The sequence below is a fragment of the Cynoglossus semilaevis genome, chromosome 18 (assembly GCF_000523025.1).
Source record: "Cynoglossus semilaevis isolate Cse_v1.0 chromosome 18, Cse_v1.0, whole genome shotgun sequence".
In the NCBI taxonomy this organism is placed as follows: domain Eukaryota; kingdom Metazoa; phylum Chordata; class Actinopteri; order Pleuronectiformes; family Cynoglossidae; genus Cynoglossus; species Cynoglossus semilaevis.
The window spans coordinates 2,438,017-2,456,492 of record NC_024324.1 but is presented as its reverse complement, the minus strand read 5'-3'; the positions used below and the strand labels follow the sequence as shown (position 1 = coordinate 2,456,492).

The 18,476-nt window shown below is 43.3% G+C and overlaps 5 protein-coding genes, 1 long non-coding RNA gene and 1 other non-coding gene across 8 annotated transcripts in view; 2 read left to right on the top strand and 5 right to left on the bottom strand.

Moving 5' to 3' along the window:
- The window catches only part of eya3 (EYA transcriptional coactivator and phosphatase 3), a 9,623-nt gene extending 9,223 nt beyond the window's left edge, over positions 1-400 (top strand). Inside the window, exon 20 of the mRNA XM_008331068.3 lies at positions 5-400. The gene's annotated coding sequence lies outside the window, so the exon portion shown is untranslated. The remainder of the gene's footprint in view (positions 1-4) is intronic.
- A 961-nt stretch (positions 401-1,361) lies between these two features.
- Positions 1,362-5,332, bottom strand: LOC112488532 (XK-related protein 8-like). Its single transcript, XM_025065245.1, has 4 exons — positions 4,870-5,332; positions 4,244-4,446; positions 3,279-4,027; positions 1,362-3,025 (listed from the first exon to the last, which is right to left on the bottom strand). The coding sequence occupies exons 1-3, from the start codon at positions 5,193-5,195 to the stop codon at positions 3,312-3,314; spliced, it is 1,245 nt and encodes a 414-aa protein (XP_024921013.1). The 5' UTR covers positions 5,196-5,332; the 3' UTR covers positions 1,362-3,025; positions 3,279-3,311.
- Positions 5,333-5,443: 111 nt separating this feature from the next.
- On the bottom strand, positions 5,444-9,258 carry LOC103393946 (XK-related protein 8-like). The gene is made up of 3 exons (XM_008331070.3): positions 8,835-9,258; positions 7,299-7,489; positions 5,444-7,216 (listed from the first exon to the last, which is right to left on the bottom strand). Exons 1-3 carry the CDS (start codon positions 9,128-9,130, stop codon positions 6,456-6,458), a joined length of 1,248 nt encoding a protein of 415 aa, XP_008329292.1. The 5' UTR covers positions 9,131-9,258; the 3' UTR covers positions 5,444-6,455.
- On the bottom strand, positions 8,431-8,502 carry trnae-uuc (transfer RNA glutamic acid (anticodon UUC)). Its single transcript has one exon. It is a non-coding gene; the product is annotated as a tRNA-Glu (tRNA).
- Positions 9,259-9,408: 150 nt separating the features above from the next.
- xkr8.3 (XK related 8, tandem duplicate 3) lies at positions 9,409-12,892 on the bottom strand. The gene is made up of 5 exons (XM_025065244.1): positions 12,719-12,892; positions 12,109-12,548; positions 11,512-11,699; positions 10,632-11,333; positions 9,409-10,592 (listed from the first exon to the last, which is right to left on the bottom strand). Exons 2-5 carry the CDS (start codon positions 12,447-12,449, stop codon positions 10,558-10,560), a joined length of 1,266 nt encoding a protein of 421 aa, XP_024921012.1. The 5' UTR covers positions 12,450-12,548; positions 12,719-12,892; the 3' UTR covers positions 9,409-10,557.
- A 412-nt stretch (positions 12,893-13,304) lies between these two features.
- srsf4 (serine and arginine rich splicing factor 4) lies at positions 13,305-17,405 on the top strand. Of its 2 annotated transcripts, XM_008331072.3 has the most exons (6): positions 13,305-13,485; positions 14,228-14,436; positions 15,728-15,834; positions 15,968-16,182; positions 16,265-16,342; positions 16,448-17,405. In XM_008331072.3, exons 1-6 carry the CDS (start codon positions 13,379-13,381, stop codon positions 16,965-16,967), a joined length of 1,236 nt encoding a protein of 411 aa, XP_008329294.1. In that variant the 5' UTR covers positions 13,305-13,378; the 3' UTR covers positions 16,968-17,405. The 2 variants fall into 2 exon arrangements, with proteins under 2 accessions (XP_008329294.1, XP_008329295.1); XM_008331073.3 differs by lacking the exons at positions 13,305-13,485; positions 14,228-14,436 and adding an exon at positions 14,445-15,302.
- LOC112488538 (uncharacterized) lies at positions 17,275-18,459 on the bottom strand. The gene is made up of 2 exons (XR_003052700.1): positions 17,971-18,459; positions 17,275-17,686 (listed from the first exon to the last, which is right to left on the bottom strand). It is a non-coding gene; the product is annotated as an uncharacterized LOC112488538 (long non-coding RNA).
- Positions 18,460-18,476: the final 17 nt, after the last annotated feature.

The window sequence follows — 18,476 nt, the reverse complement described above, 5'->3', positions numbered from 1 at the left end:
TTTAAAACAAACAAACAAACAAACAAACAATCCCTCACATCCTGTAGACAAAAAGCATCAATCAGTTGAAGAATGTTTCAGACGACGTGTGACTGTGTGACGGTAAATGTACTGAGACGGACTCCGGAGACGAGACCAGGACGGTGGGGGACGGACTGAGCGAAGGTCCCTCACCTCAGCGCTCCCTCTCCACGGCAGCTAATCTCACCACGGCTGAGACTGGCACTGATCTCCTCCCTCTGTCTTTGTGTGCTCCTCTGAACCTCGCCCCCTAGTGGACATCTTTGTTCTGAACCGAAGTCAAACATGAAAAGCTCAGTCTGGGTTGTTGTTCACTCAGTCACAGACTGGAAAGCAGATTTTTTTTTTTTTTTTCACACGTGGTTCTGGATGGATTGAACGTCATTGTATCCACAGGGTCAGCTGCCCCGACCGCGTCACTGTGCTTCACCCACCCCCAACACCTGACCTGTGGTCCGTGAATCAGAATCCCAGGTTTACACACATGCTGCGGATGACACACACACACACACGTCATTGTATTATGCAAACTTCTTCCTGTGTTTGGTGTGGGTCTGATCTAAAGAGTTCTTTTTGAGTCGTCATAAATCAGAAACCAGAGTCCAGCTCTGTTAGAGAGCTGTTCTGTTACTATACTTTACTCACTAAGTTTACACTATTGGCAAAACAATATATTGAGGGTTTGTTTTAAACAATTTAATTCTAGTCTGTTCCGTCTCATCATCAGGTTGGAACTACAACTACATTTGGAACAGTGGGAAAATTGCACTGATTTCTTTTTTTTTTTGTTCAATAAAAATAGCAGTTTATTCAGAATGTGTTAAAGAGAGGGAGGCTCTACAATTAGCTACAAAAGGGGGCGCTGCAGTTAAACAAAATTTTTTTTTTTTTACTTGGTCCAAAGAATGGTATTAATTAAAACATTTTTGCTCACACCAAAGATTTTAAAAAATTCAGATTTGATTCACAATCCAAATTAAGTTTTTTTTTGTTGTAGACAAAGCAGCCAATAACGAAGGAGCCAACGAATCATCCACACATTTCAAATTTAAATATTTATTGTAAACATAATCTGTTTCTGTTTCAGCTTTTAAAACTGTTCCATCTCAGTCAAAAACAAAGGCCAGTTAATTTGGAAAAAATAAAAAAAAACCCACCCTAACCTTAAGAATCAGTGAAGGAGGAGACTGATGACCGTGCAATGCATTTCTACTTATGAACCCTGTTACAAGGGAGACCTCTGTTGGCTGTGTGTTGTAAGTGCAGTGAACGGAACGGGAAGTGGGCGGGGCCAGAATTCAATGACTGAACCATACTGAGCCTGAAGATATATATATATATTTTTTTTTAGTGACCTATAAGATGCAGCTTGACCGTGACGAATGTGTATTTCTGTTGTGTGTTTTGTGTTTGAGAGACGGTTCATATTTATATTGTGCCTTTAAGCCTCGTCTGTCCGTCATATAATCTGTGTTCATGCATTAATCACTGCATCGTTATGTTATCTCCAAAGTGTTATCTTCTTGTAGTCCGTTTAAGTTAGACTTTTTCTTCTGTCTGCACTGTATTTAAGCCAGTTTTGTTTTGTTTTTTTCTTTTTACACCATTTCACTCGGCATCGACAAATGTTTATTTCTCCTTTTGAAAAGGAGCCGTTGTGTTGGTTTTTTTTCTCTTACAGTTGCTGTGAAAATTTGCATCGCTCCGACAATCCTGAACTGGAATACATGGTATTTAGGGAAGAATAAAAACGAGTGCATCTGACGTACAGTGACCTTCAGCTGTAGTGACCGCTCACGTGGTCAAACGACTCGTTTCTTTTTACTCCATCTCAAACGTGCAACATTTAAACTCGCTAAACCTCTCTTTCGTTCTTGACTTTTACTTTGCTGTCATTCAAGGACCTGTGAGTCAGAAATGTGATCCAATCAACTGCGAGCTTCGCTTTCTTTTCTGTCTGTATCCGTTTGGGACCTCGACGCAGTCCCCGAAGGTTTGCCTGTTGACTGGAGACGCGCAGTAAAATGTAAATAAATTTTAAACTTTCAGACTCGAGTCTGTGTCTCGTCGTTTGTCTCTGGAGACTCTGTTCTAGCATTCGTACCAGGGCAAAAAAAAAAAACAAACAAATAATCAAATTTAGTGAAGGGCCAGATGTGGGGAGTTTGTGGGACAGAAGTGGTCCCCGGACCAGGAGTTTGAGGAAAGTGTCAACACTTCTCCTGCTACTGTTGTAAAGAAATCCACTCTCTCTGTTTATAAGTGCTCTCTGTCTTTTTGGTCAAGGTTGGGTGACAGAATGAATACAGTAGTACATGACCTTTAAAATGAGCCCAAGAACATGAACAACAACAACAACATGAACAACAACAACAACATGAACAACCACAGCAGTGGTTTTTCTGATGATGATTAATCATGACAGTCATGACAGTTTCTGGTGTTTAATCACAATTAATAACATTATAATAGAATATTATTTAATACAATATTTAGCAGATATGATTCTGTACATACACATATATATATATTACTTTTTTTTCATCAAAACACAATCTCAAAACTAGTTTAGCTTTATGTTTCACCTGGTGAGGGACAACAGAGAGTGTGGAAAACCAAGGGCGAGGCTGCATGACAAACAAGTGTGTTAAAAATGGATGAAAATGAAACTAAAAACTGGTCAAACTAGAGCCAAGGATGAGATAAAGAGGAAATGTGGACGGTCTGAGAGGCTGAGTAAGAACAGAACTGTAGGAGAGTTTGTTCTGACCTGACAAAGAGTCCCAGCTGGAACACATGGACGACGTGGAACAGCCGTGGACTCAAGCACGTCTCAACCGCCATTTTCCTTTCGAAGTCGTCCTAACTGTACCACAGCCAGCTGTAGGTGTTGACCAGTACGGACGAATCAGCAGGATGGAAACTACGCCTCCTCCTGTTGTTGTTCTGTTGTTGTTGTTCAGTTGTTGTTCAGTACTTACTGACTGTAGTCATGGTTTTCTACCTTAAGGACAAAAACAAATCGGGACAGATGTCAAAGAAGGACATGGCAAATAGAACAGAAACAGAAATGATGGAGGAAAACAAGCACGTGGACACTGATTGGTGGAAAGAACCAGATTATCAAAGGTGAATCAACTCCCAGGAAGTGAGGAGGCAACAGGAAAGCGTGCCCACGGATGCTGCATGTGACGCCACGTGTAGGTCACTTCAGGGTGAGGGGACAGAATTAAACCAAAATCCATCAGTGAACTGACCTTCATGAACCGCAGTGTGACCGTGGTCCAGACTCAGGAGTAGAAGATTTCAGCCAACTTCCTCATTCTGCTCCTGTCTTCGACGCTGGGTGTTGGTGGGCCTGGAAGGCTGCGGAACGTGACCTCGGTGTCTTCTGGCTCCTCTGCCGTGGTCCCCTTAGAGAGCACGCCTCCATCTTCAGTGGTCGCCTTCTCTTTGCTCAATGTTGGGTGAATACATTTATAGTATATGACCTTCAAAATGAGCCCAAGGACGTAAACAACAACAACCACACTGACAGCTATGCTTTTTTCCAGATTCGATTCTGTGCTCATCTTCCAGAACCACCGGCAGAGCAGACAAATATCTAGCAGCATGTACCCGTGGTAGAGCAGGGTCCGGTTCCTCGTCCGTCCCTTGGCCACGTTGAGCCAGTTGAAGTACCAAATAAGGCCTACGGTGGCTCGGAAAAGCCATTCTCCAGCAGAGCTGTCCATGAAGGACGTCTGGCATCTCCAGGCACAGAAAAACAAAACAAGCCAAGAGCAGAGGAAGTGAGCGAAGATGAACCAAGGCAGCACAGAGGCGAAGAGCGCCAACGCCACGAGGCGAGACGAGATAAGGAACAGGTTCCAGGAGAAGTAGACCAAAGACGACGCCACCTTCTGGTTTGCTTTATCTGGCAGGAAGGAGCGTAGGGAGCGGTGGTACATGGTCACGCCGAGGGCGATGCCACAGGCTGATGCCAGGGCCTTCCATACTTCAATACCTTCAGGGGAGGAGCAGATGTCACAGTGTGAGTCACACTAACACTAACATTTGTGACGTTTGCTTCAAGCCGTGGTTTTGGGGACACTCTGGCAAAACCTCAACTGCGCTACATGTTCTCAGTTAACGAACATACGACACAGCAAATGTTGGAAGAGTCGCAAAAAATATTATTTTGTCATCGGACACATAAAGCACAACTTTGAAGACATGGCACCTTGGATCAGCTGGGCCTGATGTTGGTGAAGCACGGAGGTGAGCATGAGCAGCAGCTGAGGGCTGTTCTCTGAGAACGCCTCGATGAGCTTCAGAAAGCAGAAGTCGTGGCTTCGGTACACTGCGTATCCCTCCAGTTCTTTCTTCTTCTCCATCTTCTTCTTCCAACACTTGAGTACGGGCACCTCCAGGACGCCTGCCTGCCTAAAGAAACAGACACACACACCGCCAAGTCGCCACAGACACAGGGTTAGACCAGTAATGGTCAGTAATCGTGGTGGAAACTAACATTTCTTTTTCTGGTGATTAATCACAATTAATATGATTGTAAAAGAATATTATTTAATACAATATTTAGCAGATATGATTCTGTACATACACATATATGATACACATGTTAACATTGTTACACCTTTTTTTTTTACTTTTTTTTCACCAAAACACAATCTCAAAACTAGTTTAGCTTTTTGTTTCAAACGGGTGAGGTCGAGGCTGCATGAAAAACGTGTGTAGGATAAAAATTAAACTAAAAACTGGTCAAACTAGAGCCAAGGATGAGATAAAGAGGAAATGTGGACGGTCTGAGAGGCTGAGTAAGAACAGAACTGTAGGAGAGTTTGTTCTGACCTGACAAAGAATCCCAGCTGGAACACATGGACGACGTGGAACAGCCGTGGACTCAGGCACGTCTCAACCGCCATTTCCCTTTCAAACTTGTCGTATTTATACCACAGCCAGCTGTAGGTGTTGACGAGTACGGACGAGCCCAGGATTAAAATCAGCAGGATGGAAAATCTCCAGTACGCCCCCGTCTGGTAAAAAAACACCAGTGTAACAAAGTCTAAGACGATGTCAGCCAAAAACACAATCAGACCCAACCAGGCGAAGACACTGTCCAACTTGGAAAAGTTGAATTTGAAGCCTGTGTGTGTGTCCTCACACACCTGCTCCATGGTGAGTGCTGTCCGAACTCCTGTGAAGCAAAAGTAAAACTGTATGAGGCACAAACTCTGTGGCTCCTCCCACAAAACCACGCCCTCGTGGGTCGGAGGAAATCTTAGATCAAAGTTTAACCAGCAGAGTTTTACATTTTCACTCTGATGCAACAGCTCTGCAAAACACAGTAGGAAATTATTAACAATCAGAATCAATAGGGTTTAAATCAAAAACAGTCATTGACACGGAGTTCAACACAGACATTCTCAGTCAGAACAGAGAGTTTAGGACTCTGTCAGAGTTTATTTTTTAAAAACTGGTGCAGGAATACAAATGGAAACGGTTGGAATTGAACATCTGCTGAGTCACTTCTCAGAAGTCATCCTGAAACCTAACGGGCGGCACATGTGGGGGTTAAAACACACGCGACGCTCCATTAACACTGACCCTGACCAGTTGTTGTTCTGTGCAAAAATAATAAATTAAAACAGACAAATATATTCTCGACACAACACTTCCAGAGTTGGCAGCTAAAACGACACACATTTAACTACTGTTAGTTCTGCTGATTTCATCTCTAACATAGAAAATATCTTGTGCGAATTCACTTAAGAAACAGTCATTAACGTGGTGGCAGGCAGAACGAACAAACTGTTCAACCACCAACCGTTGCTCTGACGCACAGTCAGTTCACCTGCTGTCATTTAAACACACTGTGAGAAGAACTTAAAAAAAGAACCATGTAACTGCAAACATGTGTTTGGCCCGGCCTGTGTCTGACCAGCACGACTGAGATCAGGACAGTCAGTCAGTCAGTCAGTCAGTCAGTCAGTCAGTCAGTCTACGACCAGCAGTCTGACTGACCAACAGTCAGACGGGTTGGCAGGATGAGACAACCACTTGACTGAAACTCTCCACGTAATAAATATTTCCCTGTATTTTCTTGACATTTTTCCATATTAATAATTCCATCATTTGGATTAGTCAACAAAACCAGCTGTAAACACTGACATCCACCTGCTGATATTTATCTTTCTGTTATAACAATATAGACAACAATGTTTTGAACATGATCATGATGGTTAAGATGTACCCAAAACACCCCAGCTTACTGATAATTTACCAACTTTTTTATAACGTTACTGTACAGTAGGAAATGTCAAACTGTCCATGTTAAACATCCAAGATACCGCATTATTGTTTTTCTTCACATTTAAACACCAGTCTCCCAGTTCCTCTCTGACCTCATCCTGTGTCAGACGTCCAGTGATGGAAGGTCAGGCGTAGAAACTCTCTGCCAACTTCCTCATTCTTTTGTTGCATCGTTTGGGTGACGGTGGAGGGACGACTAAGCCAAAAGACCTGAGTGTGACTTCATACGTATCATCTGATTCTTGGGAGTCCTGTTTGGAATCGACCACATCTTCAGAGGAAGGTCGGCGTTCGTCAGACGTGGCATCTTTCAACTCCTCTTTGGTCAGGTTTGGGTGACAGAATTTATAGTATACAGTCTTCAAAAACAGACCAAGGATGTAAACAGCAACAACGCTCAACACTGCAGTTAGAGCATTCAGCTGTGGTATCTTCAAGTCGGACGCTTCTGTGCTCATCTTCCAGAACCACAGGCCACAGAGCAGACAAATATCTAGCAGCATGTACCCGTGGTAGAGCAGAGCCTTGTTCCTCGATTTTCCCTCCACCACGTTGAACCAGTTGAAGTACCAAATAAGGCCTACGGTGGCTCGGAAAAGCCATTCTCCAGCAGAGCTGTCCATGAAGGACGTCTGGCATCTCCAGGCACAGAAAAACAAAACAAGCCAAGAGCAGAGGAAGTGAGCGAAGATGAACCAAGGCAGCACAGAGGCGAAGAGCGCCAACGCCACGAGGCGAGACGAGATAAGGAACAGGTTCCAGGAGAAGTAGACCAAAGACGACGCCACCTTCTGGTTTGCTTTATCTGGCAGGAAGGAGCGTAGGGAGCGGTGGTACATGGTCACGCTGCAGGCGATGGCTGAGGTCGACCCCAAGGCCTTCAGTACTGTGGAGAGGCAGAGTGAATGACGGTCAGCGGGTCATGGAGTTGGATGTTGCTTAGTAACAGTTGTGTAGTCTGCCGCCACCTGCCACTGGGTGGAGCTCCAGCCGCTGCAGCATGATTGTGAGCATGAGCACGAGCTGAGGGCTGCTCTCGGAGAAGGTCTCTATGAGGCGCAGCATGCTGAGGTCGTGGGCCAGAAACACAGCCAGACCCTCGGGGTTGGAGGTCTTTGTGAAGAAGCTGCGGACAGACATCTCCATGACCCCTGCATGTCTGAGGAGAAAAGGTCGTTTGTTACATCAGAAAAACACTCCAGCTGCTCAGACATATGAACTAAGTTTTTTTTTTACTCACACAGATCTGAAAATGCCTGAATCTGACAAATCAGTTTTGTATTTTACACTCAACACAAAATACAATTCTTTGTTCGCGATATGTTTTTATCACAATTTTAAACTTTTTAAACAAAATGAACTCCAGACAAATTCTGGCCAAATCCAACGATCCTTTCTTTGTCAGAACTCTGTGAAATGCTCTGTGAACCTCACCAACTGAAATTGTTATCTTCAATAAAAACCATATTTCTTTACAGATACACCCTACATCACCATTGATCTCCTTTTATCAAAAGTCAAACTGGTCTGGTCTTATTGACCTGGCTAACTGTCAATATATGAAACAGCATAAGAATATAAACACAAATGAAGGGGAAAGATCTTTACAGGAACACTGGAGAACACTGTTTGTGTCTGTGGAAGATACAAAATAAAAAAATACTACTAAAATACAGAGAAATTATTTAAAGTTTGTGAAGTTGATTCACATACAACACAAAGGGGAAGTCTTTCCTGCGTTAAAAACAAAAAGAAAATAGAGAAGTTCAGGGGACACACCTCTTGATGAGTCAGAACTCACCAAATACCAAACTTATCTTTATTTGTCATTGTGACACAGCCCAAATAAAACTTTAAAAGTTATCTTTATTTGTCATTGTGACACAGCACACCATGCAACGAAATTTAACCTCTGCATTTAACCCATCACCAAAGTGAACAGTGGGCAGCCGTGGTCAGCGCCCGGGGAGCAGTGCTTGAGGACGATGCCATGCTCAGTGCATCTCAGTGGTAACCTGGCAGTTGGTGGATTCGAACCTGGGGCCTTCCGGACCGAAGTCCGCTTCCTTTACCACTAGGCCACCACTGCCTGCCGTAAAGTTCCCATACCAGGAGTTGAACCCGGGCCGCCTGGGTGAAAACCAGGAATCCTAACCGCTAGACCATATGGGACTAGTACTGCAACTGGGATCATAATAATAATATTAATAATAATAAAGTCAGAGGTAGAGTCGGTGTAAATGCAGATGTGGATTTAATAAAATAAACTTTAGGGAGATACTGAATTTCTTTCACGAAAGAGCAAAAGTCCCAGAGTGTGTTGACATTTCAGATGCTTCAGATTAAAGGATCGTTGTTAGGATAAAATCTCATTAAAAACTTTTATCCGATGCTCAACAATGATTTACGGAACATTTTCCAGGAAACCATAGACACATAACGAAAAATGAAACCAGTCTGGTCATGTTAGTCAGTGAGTGACGTTTGTTAGTGTTTCCTCTGACCTGACGTAGGCTCCCAGCTGCAGTAGGTGGACCACCCCGAGCTGCCACAGGCTGAGACTCTTCTCAACCACTGTGCTTCTACTGAATTCCTCGTAGCTGTACCACAGCCAGCTGAAGACCTGGACCAGGATGGACGAGCCCACCAGAACCAGCACCAGGACACCAAGGATCACGTAGGCCTCCTCCTGGTAGAAAGACACAACTGCAAAAATGTCCAGAGCTATGTCAAGAACCAGGAATACCAGACCCAGGCATGTGAAGATGAAGTCCACGGGGGAGTAGCGGAACACGGCCATAGTTTCCTCAACAACTGCTCCTCATTCCGTCTGAGTCCAGGAACATGCTGTAATAAAGTGCTGTCAAAACCTGCGAGTTTGAGAAACACCCTCTGGTGCAACTGTGGCCGGAGTCAAAGTTTAGTGTAAACCCCTCCCACAAGAGAGAACGCCCACTCTGTCTTGGACAGGAATCTTAAAGGGAAATACACACATAAAGCATTTACACTATAAAAAAAACCACACTGTTTTAGGGAGAACATTCATCAAAATGACACACAAACACATGTCAACTCCGATGATTGGAACAGTTAAAGCTTTAATGAGACCAGAAGTCAAATGAATGAATGAGTAATAACCAGGATCATCACCTGAAGCAGCAAGTCAACCACATTTCTGTGGGTTCTGAGAACACTGTGTTGATTTTTCTAGGAGTGACGTACAGTAGTGTGGATGTAACAAATGAGGGAGAAAAAAAAGAGACGTGTTGCTGTTTTCTGAAGATCTGAAATCGAATCCAAGTTCAACATCAGACAAACTGCCTTCAGGGACAGGTGATTAAAAAAAGAAAGACAAACATGAGCTGAGTCAATGTAGTAAAAAACGAGTTCTTAGGCAACATACAAATGATGGTACATCCGCATTTCAACACTCATTTAAACTATGTCAAACTGCTGCTCTGAACGTTTAGTATGACGAGATAGGAAATTGTGAAAACAGAGATGATCTTAAACTCACAGCTCATCTGATTGAAATTTTGAAAATTACAGCTTGAGACAACAGGAATGTCACAATCGTATATATGTGTCATCTTTCATGTGCCAGCAAATTGATGAACCCCTCTGTCTCACTGAGTGTTTTCCTTTGACTTCACTTGTGTGCTGTAAAGTTGAGTAAGGCAAAATCTAAGATGTTTTTGTCTGTTATATTAAATCAGATTCCTGAGCTCATGTAGTGTAGGCCTGATGTAGGACATCAGTCCACGGTCACACTGTGTGACGCTGTCGTGTTTAGAGTTAGTCTGACTAAATCTGGACACACAACATTTCCATTAGACACACTGAAAATAGAAATTTATATACAGTATATATATAAAAAAACTGTTCAACTGTGCTATTGTGTTTGAAATTTAAGAGGTAGGTGGACATGCTCATTCTTCATGTGTTATTAATGTGTAACTGCCTGTTGTCTGTCAACACAATGACAGTAACAAGCACCAGCAGCAGTGAAACAATGAGAGACTGAATCCAAGGCTTTGAACTGGAGGTAGTCAAAGGAGGATAGGTTTATGTTTCGGGAGCTCTCCAAGATTTGCGTTAACTGATTGTTATCTTAAGCAACTCCATTGTCCTATGACCTGTGGCCATGGTAAAATTAATTAATTGTACAGCATGTAAACAACAGTCAAGTCAAATCAATCTACAAAACCAGGTCCGACCATTTCTGCATCAAAGATTGGATTCTGTTCTGTTTGTGAGGTCTGGGTATCAAAAATTGGATTCTGTTCTGTTTGTGAGGTCTGTCCTTCTGAAAGCTTTCTGCTTGGAGTAAAACACAGAAGCCTGGCTGGCCATTCGTTTGTTGAAAAGCTGGGCAGGCAAAGTGCCCTCCTGGGTGGAAAAGTTTCTGAATGACACTTCGGCATCAGGCAAATCTGCAGCCACCACTGGGGGCCGCCACAGTTTGGGGTGGAAGCAGCTGTAGTAAATGGATTTGAAGAGCAGTCCCAGCAGGTAGGTGAGAGGAAGACAGATGATCAGAGCCATGTCGTACGATCGGGTCTGCACCGGGTCTCTGTAGGACCACCACGTGACCAGCAGGATGACTGCATCCATGGTGACGAAGGAATGGTAGATGATGCTTCTGGCGCGTGTTCGACCTTCTGCAACATTAAACCAGCTGAAGTACCAAATGAGGCCCACGGTGCCTCGGTAGAGCCACTCACCACCCGTGCTGTCCATGAAGTTCGTCCTCTGTAGCCACACCCAGAACACAAAGACAGTCCAGAGCAGGAGAAAGTGGATTGCGATGTAACCCGGCAGCACAGAGGCAAACAGGGCGAGGGCCGCCACACGTGGCGCAATAAGCAAGAGATTCCAAAGAAAGTAAATAACAGAGGAGCCCCAGCCCTGCTTAGCTTTGTCAGGAAGGAAGGAGCGCAAGGAGCGGTGGTAATCCACCACCATCCAGGCGATGGAGGTGGTCGACGCAGCAATGCTCACATCTGAGGAAGCATAAGTTCAATTATTAGTGTGCAACCAAGAGGAAGTTAACAAGTTCAAGAAATACCTGTGGTTGGTCATGACACACCATGACCTTAGCCACAGCTGTTTTTGCCCCACGCAGAGAAAAACAGCTGTATTTAGCTGAGTGGACTTAGTAAACGAAAAAAAGGAACTCACACTGAACACTTCTGGCCTTGTTGGTGGACAGCATGACATAGATCATGAGCGTCAGCTGAGGAGCGCTCTCACAGAACGTCTCGATGAGTCGCAGCATGCTGAGGTCATGTGTCAAGTAAACGGCGTACTCTGACCCTTCCTCTTTCCGCCACCAGACCCTGAAGCCTTGACGTATGGCAGAGATGTGTCTGCACATGTGAAAAGACAGGTCGTCAGTCATGTGAAACACTGAGGGCTGGGAAATTACCCTGAGTAAATCTCTAACACTTTTTAAAAAGTTAAACAATTGAGGTGCATTCCATGAACACTTTTACAGCAGATTACATCACTGACAGAAATGGCATGCTGTCATTTGTGTCTTCTTTTACAGTAAACTCGTAACTAGAGAGAAGTGGCATCAGGTGAAAAAATGTCCTGAGATAAAACACTTTTAACATTATTATCACATTATAATTGCTTAACATGACAGTTTTTCTTGTAAATCCCATTTGTATATGACACATACATATATGACAAATCAATATACTCACCAATACTTAACAAATAAGCATACTTATTATATATTTAAGTCAACTGATTTCACAGTTTGTGGTTTACCTGCAGAGGAAGCCCAGCTGCAGCACATGTAACAGGCAAGAGAGCTTTGCTCTGTCGCCGAAGATAACGGTCCCTGATGTGGCTTGGGCAGCGCTGAAGCCCGGCAACTCACGGTCATACTTCAACCAGAACCAGCTGAACACCTGGACCACGACAGAGGACAAGACCATAAGGCTGACCAGCACCGCGAACCACAGGAAGTCACCGCTGCGATAGAATTCGGTTGCCACCCACAAGTCCGAACCCCAATCGACGAGGAAAGTACACACCCCCATAACGGAGAAGACGAAATCAATCCAGGAGTATTTAGAAAACACGGCGGACGACGAAGAGTCCTCCATGACGGGGCAGCAGCTGAGCAGCAGTTAGCTGACCTGTTGCTGTGAAGCTAACACTCAGCTAATACCGTTATTTTCCTCCCAACTCCGGCTCCACTCTCCCTTTAAATAAAAAAGTGTATCAACCTTCATAGTTAACCAATGGAATCGAGCATTACCATTACAAGCAATAACAAAAAGATACAGCTGTTTTAAATATTTAAAAATAACAAAAAAGATATTCCCCGCCGTTGATGTTGAGCAGCAGCGATTTGTTTGTATTTTTTCCTCACCTTGTGATGAACCCCGCCTGGCGCGTCTCATATGCTTAACATTACCAAACACACTCCGGGATGCAACGGTGCCATGATTGAACGTACATCCAAATTAATTTAACGGTTCAACAGTTTAAAAAGATACATTTAAACAGAAGACTTTTTAAATATTATGTTAAGCTGTACCTGTTTAGCTTAGCTTTAAAAAATATTTTTCTGTACTAACTCTAATTTATTAATATGTATTTATATTATACATCACATTTTACGCATATTAACCAGTGCAGATTTTAAAATGATCTTAATGCAAAAAATGAAATTAAAGTCGCACGTTTTATTTGTTTATAGAATGATTAAGAACACTGGAATAAATAATACATATGTTTACACCCATAGAACAAGTTGTAATAATACCAATGTAATAATTATTTTTAAACAAATTATGCACTAACATATACACTTTTGTTATAGTTTCTTGAACCTTTCATAAACCGTTTAGTTGGACTACGAACCCAAGATTTGCCTGTACGTACCTGTCAGACCCAACTCGGGGCTCAAACTCAGTTAGAAAAAGCCACACCCCTTTTGTCGGGACCTACAGTGTAACAAATACTTGTTATAAGTGTGTGCGCGGTTGTCGGTCTTCGGTAGCTTTGTTAGCGCACCAGGGCTAACAAGATGTCGCGGGTGTACATCGGTCGACTGAGCTACAGGGCGAGAGAAAAGGATGTGGAGAGGTTTTTTAAAGGTTACGGGAAAATTCTGGAAGTCGACCTGAAAAATGGGTAATGCCGTAATTCTTTTTTTTTTTTTTAATTATATGTGAAAGCGACCGTCTGCGTGGGCCTAGCCGCTTGGGGCCTTGTTAGTCGCAGCATGGCTGGCTAAATACCAGTTTCATTAGTCGACGATAAAACACTTTCTGCATTGGTAAATTAATAGGTAAACTTTATTTCGACATAATATAGTGATATTATTTGCAGCAACACAAATCTGACGAGGTGTGGCATGCATTTGTTGTTCCTCTTATGTTGGTAATGTTAGCGGTAGTTAGCTAACGTTAGACGTGGCAATGTCACGAATAATAGCCCATGTGCGGAGAAACCAAACGCTCTTGTTTTGTGCAATTTTAGCTTGATAAACCACATGTTCACTCATGAGTATCACACTTAGTAGCTCTAATGGAAAAAATGCATTATTTCAACCATAAATCTTTGTTTCCATTTGCATTACATCACCCAGCCCTATTTAAGTGAATAGGAAACGGATTTAATGTGCAACAAAGATCTGCGAATGAGCGGCAACACGAATCAGTTGCTTCATATCCTTCCTCATATTTTTAATTAAACATTTCGCTCACAATCACCCACGTGCTTAATTACTCAAATTAATATATATTTTTTCCAGGATCGATATAACAAAACCAAGTTCAAATTTCACAGTCTTGAATATCATCTGACGCAATTTAGACGCCCCCTAATGGTGTGATGTGCTTAAATACGCAACCTGAATGTCTTCTTTCCACAGGTATGGATTCGTGGAGTTTGACGACCCCCGTGATGCAGACGATGCAGTGTATGACCTGAATGGGAAAGAGCTGTGTGGCGAGAGGGTCATCGTGGAACACACCAAAGGACCTCGTCGTGATGGAGGCTACGGTGGTGGTGGTGGTGGCGGCGGAGGCGGCGGCGGTGGAGGAGGAGGTGGTGGTGGCGGAGGTGGCGGTGGAGGCAGGAGTAAGTGTTTGAAAGAGTATTGTTTTTATCTTCTAAAGTTGTCTTTGTTATTATTATTATTTTTTTAAATTAGTCATCGCAGGGATACATTGATCCAAAATTCAACGCGACAATATGAAAGCCTGTCCTTGGTGGCTCGTGTGCAATCAGTGTGAGTGAAGTGACAGAGATTCAAAGCAGGTTGAGTTGAAAGGCTGATTGTCTTATACAGTTGGTGGGGAAAAAAAAACCTTTTGTGCACATCAAGATCTAAGGAACCTGATTTTCAGAAGCTGCACCTTTTCTTGACATTCTATAAAATACTTTATCAGCCAGTTTCAAACTGAACACTTTCTCATTGTCAATACTCTCGTCCAGTTTTATTTTCACAGGGACGCCTTAGTGTAACGTCAGGTCATGCCGGAGCAGTGCTTTTTAGTGTTGTCTTGCAAATTGAGAGACCTTAAGTGTGTCTTATCAGTGCATGACTTAACAGAATTTCCGAGCACCGGAGCCACCAATGATTTTAAAATCTTGTGTTAATGCTGTCTTGTTGTAGGCGATGTAAAATATAACATAACTGGTTGTTAACTATCCTGTAATCTATTGATGTCTTTAGTATTTTATTTAAACTGACTGTCAATTTAAAGGTAAAGATTTAACAAAGAACCTCAATGTTTTAATTGAAAGAGTCCTTTGCTGAGTGCCTGCCCCTATTGCTGGCCATGGTGTCCCCCCTTTCCAAGAGTGTGGTTTGACCATTCTGGGCCCCTGGGCAGACCATAAAAGGGAGCCATTGTGAATGAAGACCGCTATTTCCATTAGGCCCAGGCCGGGTGGTGAGGATGCCATGGGTTTAGGAAAAGATGTGGGTTCAGCTCTTATAGGTGCCTGAAAACAGAACATGTTTTGTAACAGTGACATGTTTTAGATAGGCTAGCCTAATAAATTGATTTAATTCTCCGCAAGTATTTCCTCAGTAAGTTTGTTTTTGAATTTCTTTCTTTTTTTCTAATGTAGACGTTAGGACTTTTGAGCTGTAAACCATTAAAAAAAAGAACTACATTTGTCAGAGAGGCTGTTAAATTTGAAATAGTTTAGTCATCATTAGGAATAATGTCCTTCTTTTTTTTTTTTTTTTTTTTTTTACTTTTTGCTTTTCCCCACTCTTTTTTTTAATTTATTTTATTTATTTTCCCAAGAGAATATTTGTACCTTTTTTTAGGATGTAGCTTGGAGGTTTAGTATAACTGCTTCAACCTGGCTCTTTTTTGGCCCTTATTTTGCCTTTGTCTTCCTGTTACCCTAAAAGGTGGATATGGACGCTGGGGAAGAGACAGGTACGGTCCCCCGATACGGACAGATTATCGTCTCATTGTTGAGAATCTTTCCAGCCGCTGCAGCTGGCAGGACCTAAAGGTATGCCATTTGTGGACTGAAACAACACTGCAAACCATTAATTCCAGTTTCGATTCAATGCCTGAGAAGTCGGACAGGTTTTTAGGATCTAACACGAGTCGTTCACATAGCATTTGTTTCTGATTCTGTAAAGGACTACATGAGGCAGGCCGGAGAGGTGACATACGCCGACACCCACAAGGGTCGGAAGAATGAGGGGGTGATAGAGTTCAGGCTCTACGCTGACATGAAGAGGGCTCTGGAAAAGCTGGACGGCACTGAGGTGAACGGCAGAAAGATTCGACTGATCGAGGATCGCCCTGGAGCCAGGCGTCGCCGCTCTTATTCACGCAGCCGTAGCCGCTCCAGGTGAGAAGACGGGTTAAGGGTAATCATCGATATCTGCTGCTCTGTTTTAAGTAAATATACTCAAATATACATTTGTTTTCAGGTCTCGCTCCAGGAGCCGTAGGTCTCGCAAGAGCCGCAGTCGCAGTGAGAGCAGCAGCCGTAGCCGCTCCCGTTCCAGGTGGGAAATTTTTTAATATGAGAGATCAGAAGTTGGTGTGTTTTGCTGTAGACTTTTGCACTAAGCTATAGATCATGAAATAATTGCATATCTTCACCCTTGCAGCCGATCTCAAAGCAAGAAAAGCAAGAGCAAAGGCAAGAGGGAGGAAGAGGAGCGCAGCAACGGTGCGCAAAAGAGCAAGAAGAGCAGGAGCCGCAGCCCCAAAAGTCGTAGCCCCAAGAGCCGCAGCCCCAAAAGCCGCAGTCCTAAGAGTCGCAGCCCCAAGAGCAAGAAGAGCAAAAAGGAAGGAAAGAAAGGGAAGAAGGAAACGTCCATGTCCAGGTCTCGTTCTCGCTCTAGGTCTCGCTCTAGGTCAGGAATTAAAGATCGTTCCAGGAAGTCCGACTCAAAGGGTCGAGACCAGCCCAAGAGCGAAGACGAGGGAGGCGACCCAGAAAGGGGCTCACGTTCCCGCTCCCGTAGTCCCATTGAATCGAAATCCAGAGCCAGGTCTAAATCTAAATCCAAGTCGAAGTCTAAATCCCGGTCCCCCTCACCGGCCAAGGCCCGTTCCCGCTCTCGTTCGGCCTCAAGGTCAGAGTCCCGCTCCATGTCTCGTTCTCGCAGCCGTTCCCGCTCATAGTTTAGCTTTTGGACTGTTTGTCTCCAACCCTTCTCCTCCTGTCTCCCCCTGTCCTTCGTTAACATTCCCTGAACCCATCAGTAAAGCCCTGCCCCATTTTTGATAAATAGTTGTAGAATACCAGGCAGTCGTGATCTGCGTCTTTTATGCACATGCTAATCCTCTTCATTTGACTTTTACTCTGCTTTTTGTTTTGCTTTTTTTGATCAGAGTTGTCTCTTGTGAAGGTGTGTGTAAAATAACAGGGTGCAATCACCGTTTTATAGGTTTAAATGATGAACATGGTGAGTGTGTCGTAGCCTTTTTTAAAAACATCACCCTTGGAAACATGCTGTTTGTTTGTCACTACGCTTGATGGGAATGTGATCCTACATCGCTTTACCCTTTGTCCAACCCTTGTAACCTTTTATTTCAGAATAAAATTGCCTGTTAAGGACTGACTTCTGTTCTGTCTGTTATTCATTACCATTTTAAAAAGTAATTCTCAGATAAAAGCATTGTCTCTGTTCACCTGGAGTTGGACAGTCATTTGTATCAGATCAAACCACAAAACAACCACCATCTGAGAACACTGACATGTGAAGAGCAGACTACAGTCAGGTGACCATGTCACATGGTCTTGACCAGTGCTGTCACTCACCTCTGGTGTTGTGTGGGTTGTAGATGTACGGTAATAGCACCACTTCCTCAGAACGACACCGACCTTTTTCCATCTCGTGCTGCTGGGACGAAAGGCAGTTTCTGAATGTCTGAGAATCTAATGGACACCTATTACTAGCATTGACCATAATATTCAAGGCCATCAAAATCAAAGACAGACCATACTGGATGTTTTATGTTGCAGCAGAAGCAGCACAGGTTTGTATAAGCTGTCAAATTAATGTGGTTTTAAGATCATCCACACCAGTGTCATGATCTTTCATATTTCTGATTAAATCTGAAGAGTTTAAAGATCTACATGTAGCAAACACACACGTTTGTACCAGATTTATCACCAACATACCTGGTAATCTTCTGGGTTCTGTCTCACTGGGGGTCAACCACCAACCATTATCTACTGTGAGTTTGACACAGGTCTGGATTCCTGGTACCTGGTGTTTTTGTCATTGCTGGTTGTGTGAAGTCCATATGGTGACCTGTCTTGACCTTATGGACTTAATCATAACCAAAAAGAAGAATGATCACCACAAGAGGGCAGTCCTGGAGAATCCTCTCCTAGCGTCGAAAATGTGAATTTCAATGCCACCTTGTGGACAAAACTGGAACAGATTTGAATTCAGCAGAAGCTTGTTTCCTATAAAAATCATTTAATTACAGTAACATTGGAGCACGTGTGTCTGCAGTCCTCTACATGTAAACACTGACCAAGAAGCTTCTGGAGTCTGGACATTTCCTTGTTTCTTTCTTGTGTTTTTAGTATTTCCAGTCTGTTTCTTTCTCTTCACTGCTACAATGAACTTCAGGAAGAGCTGCGTCTCTGGTCACTGAAGAGACGCCGCCCCCGCGCGC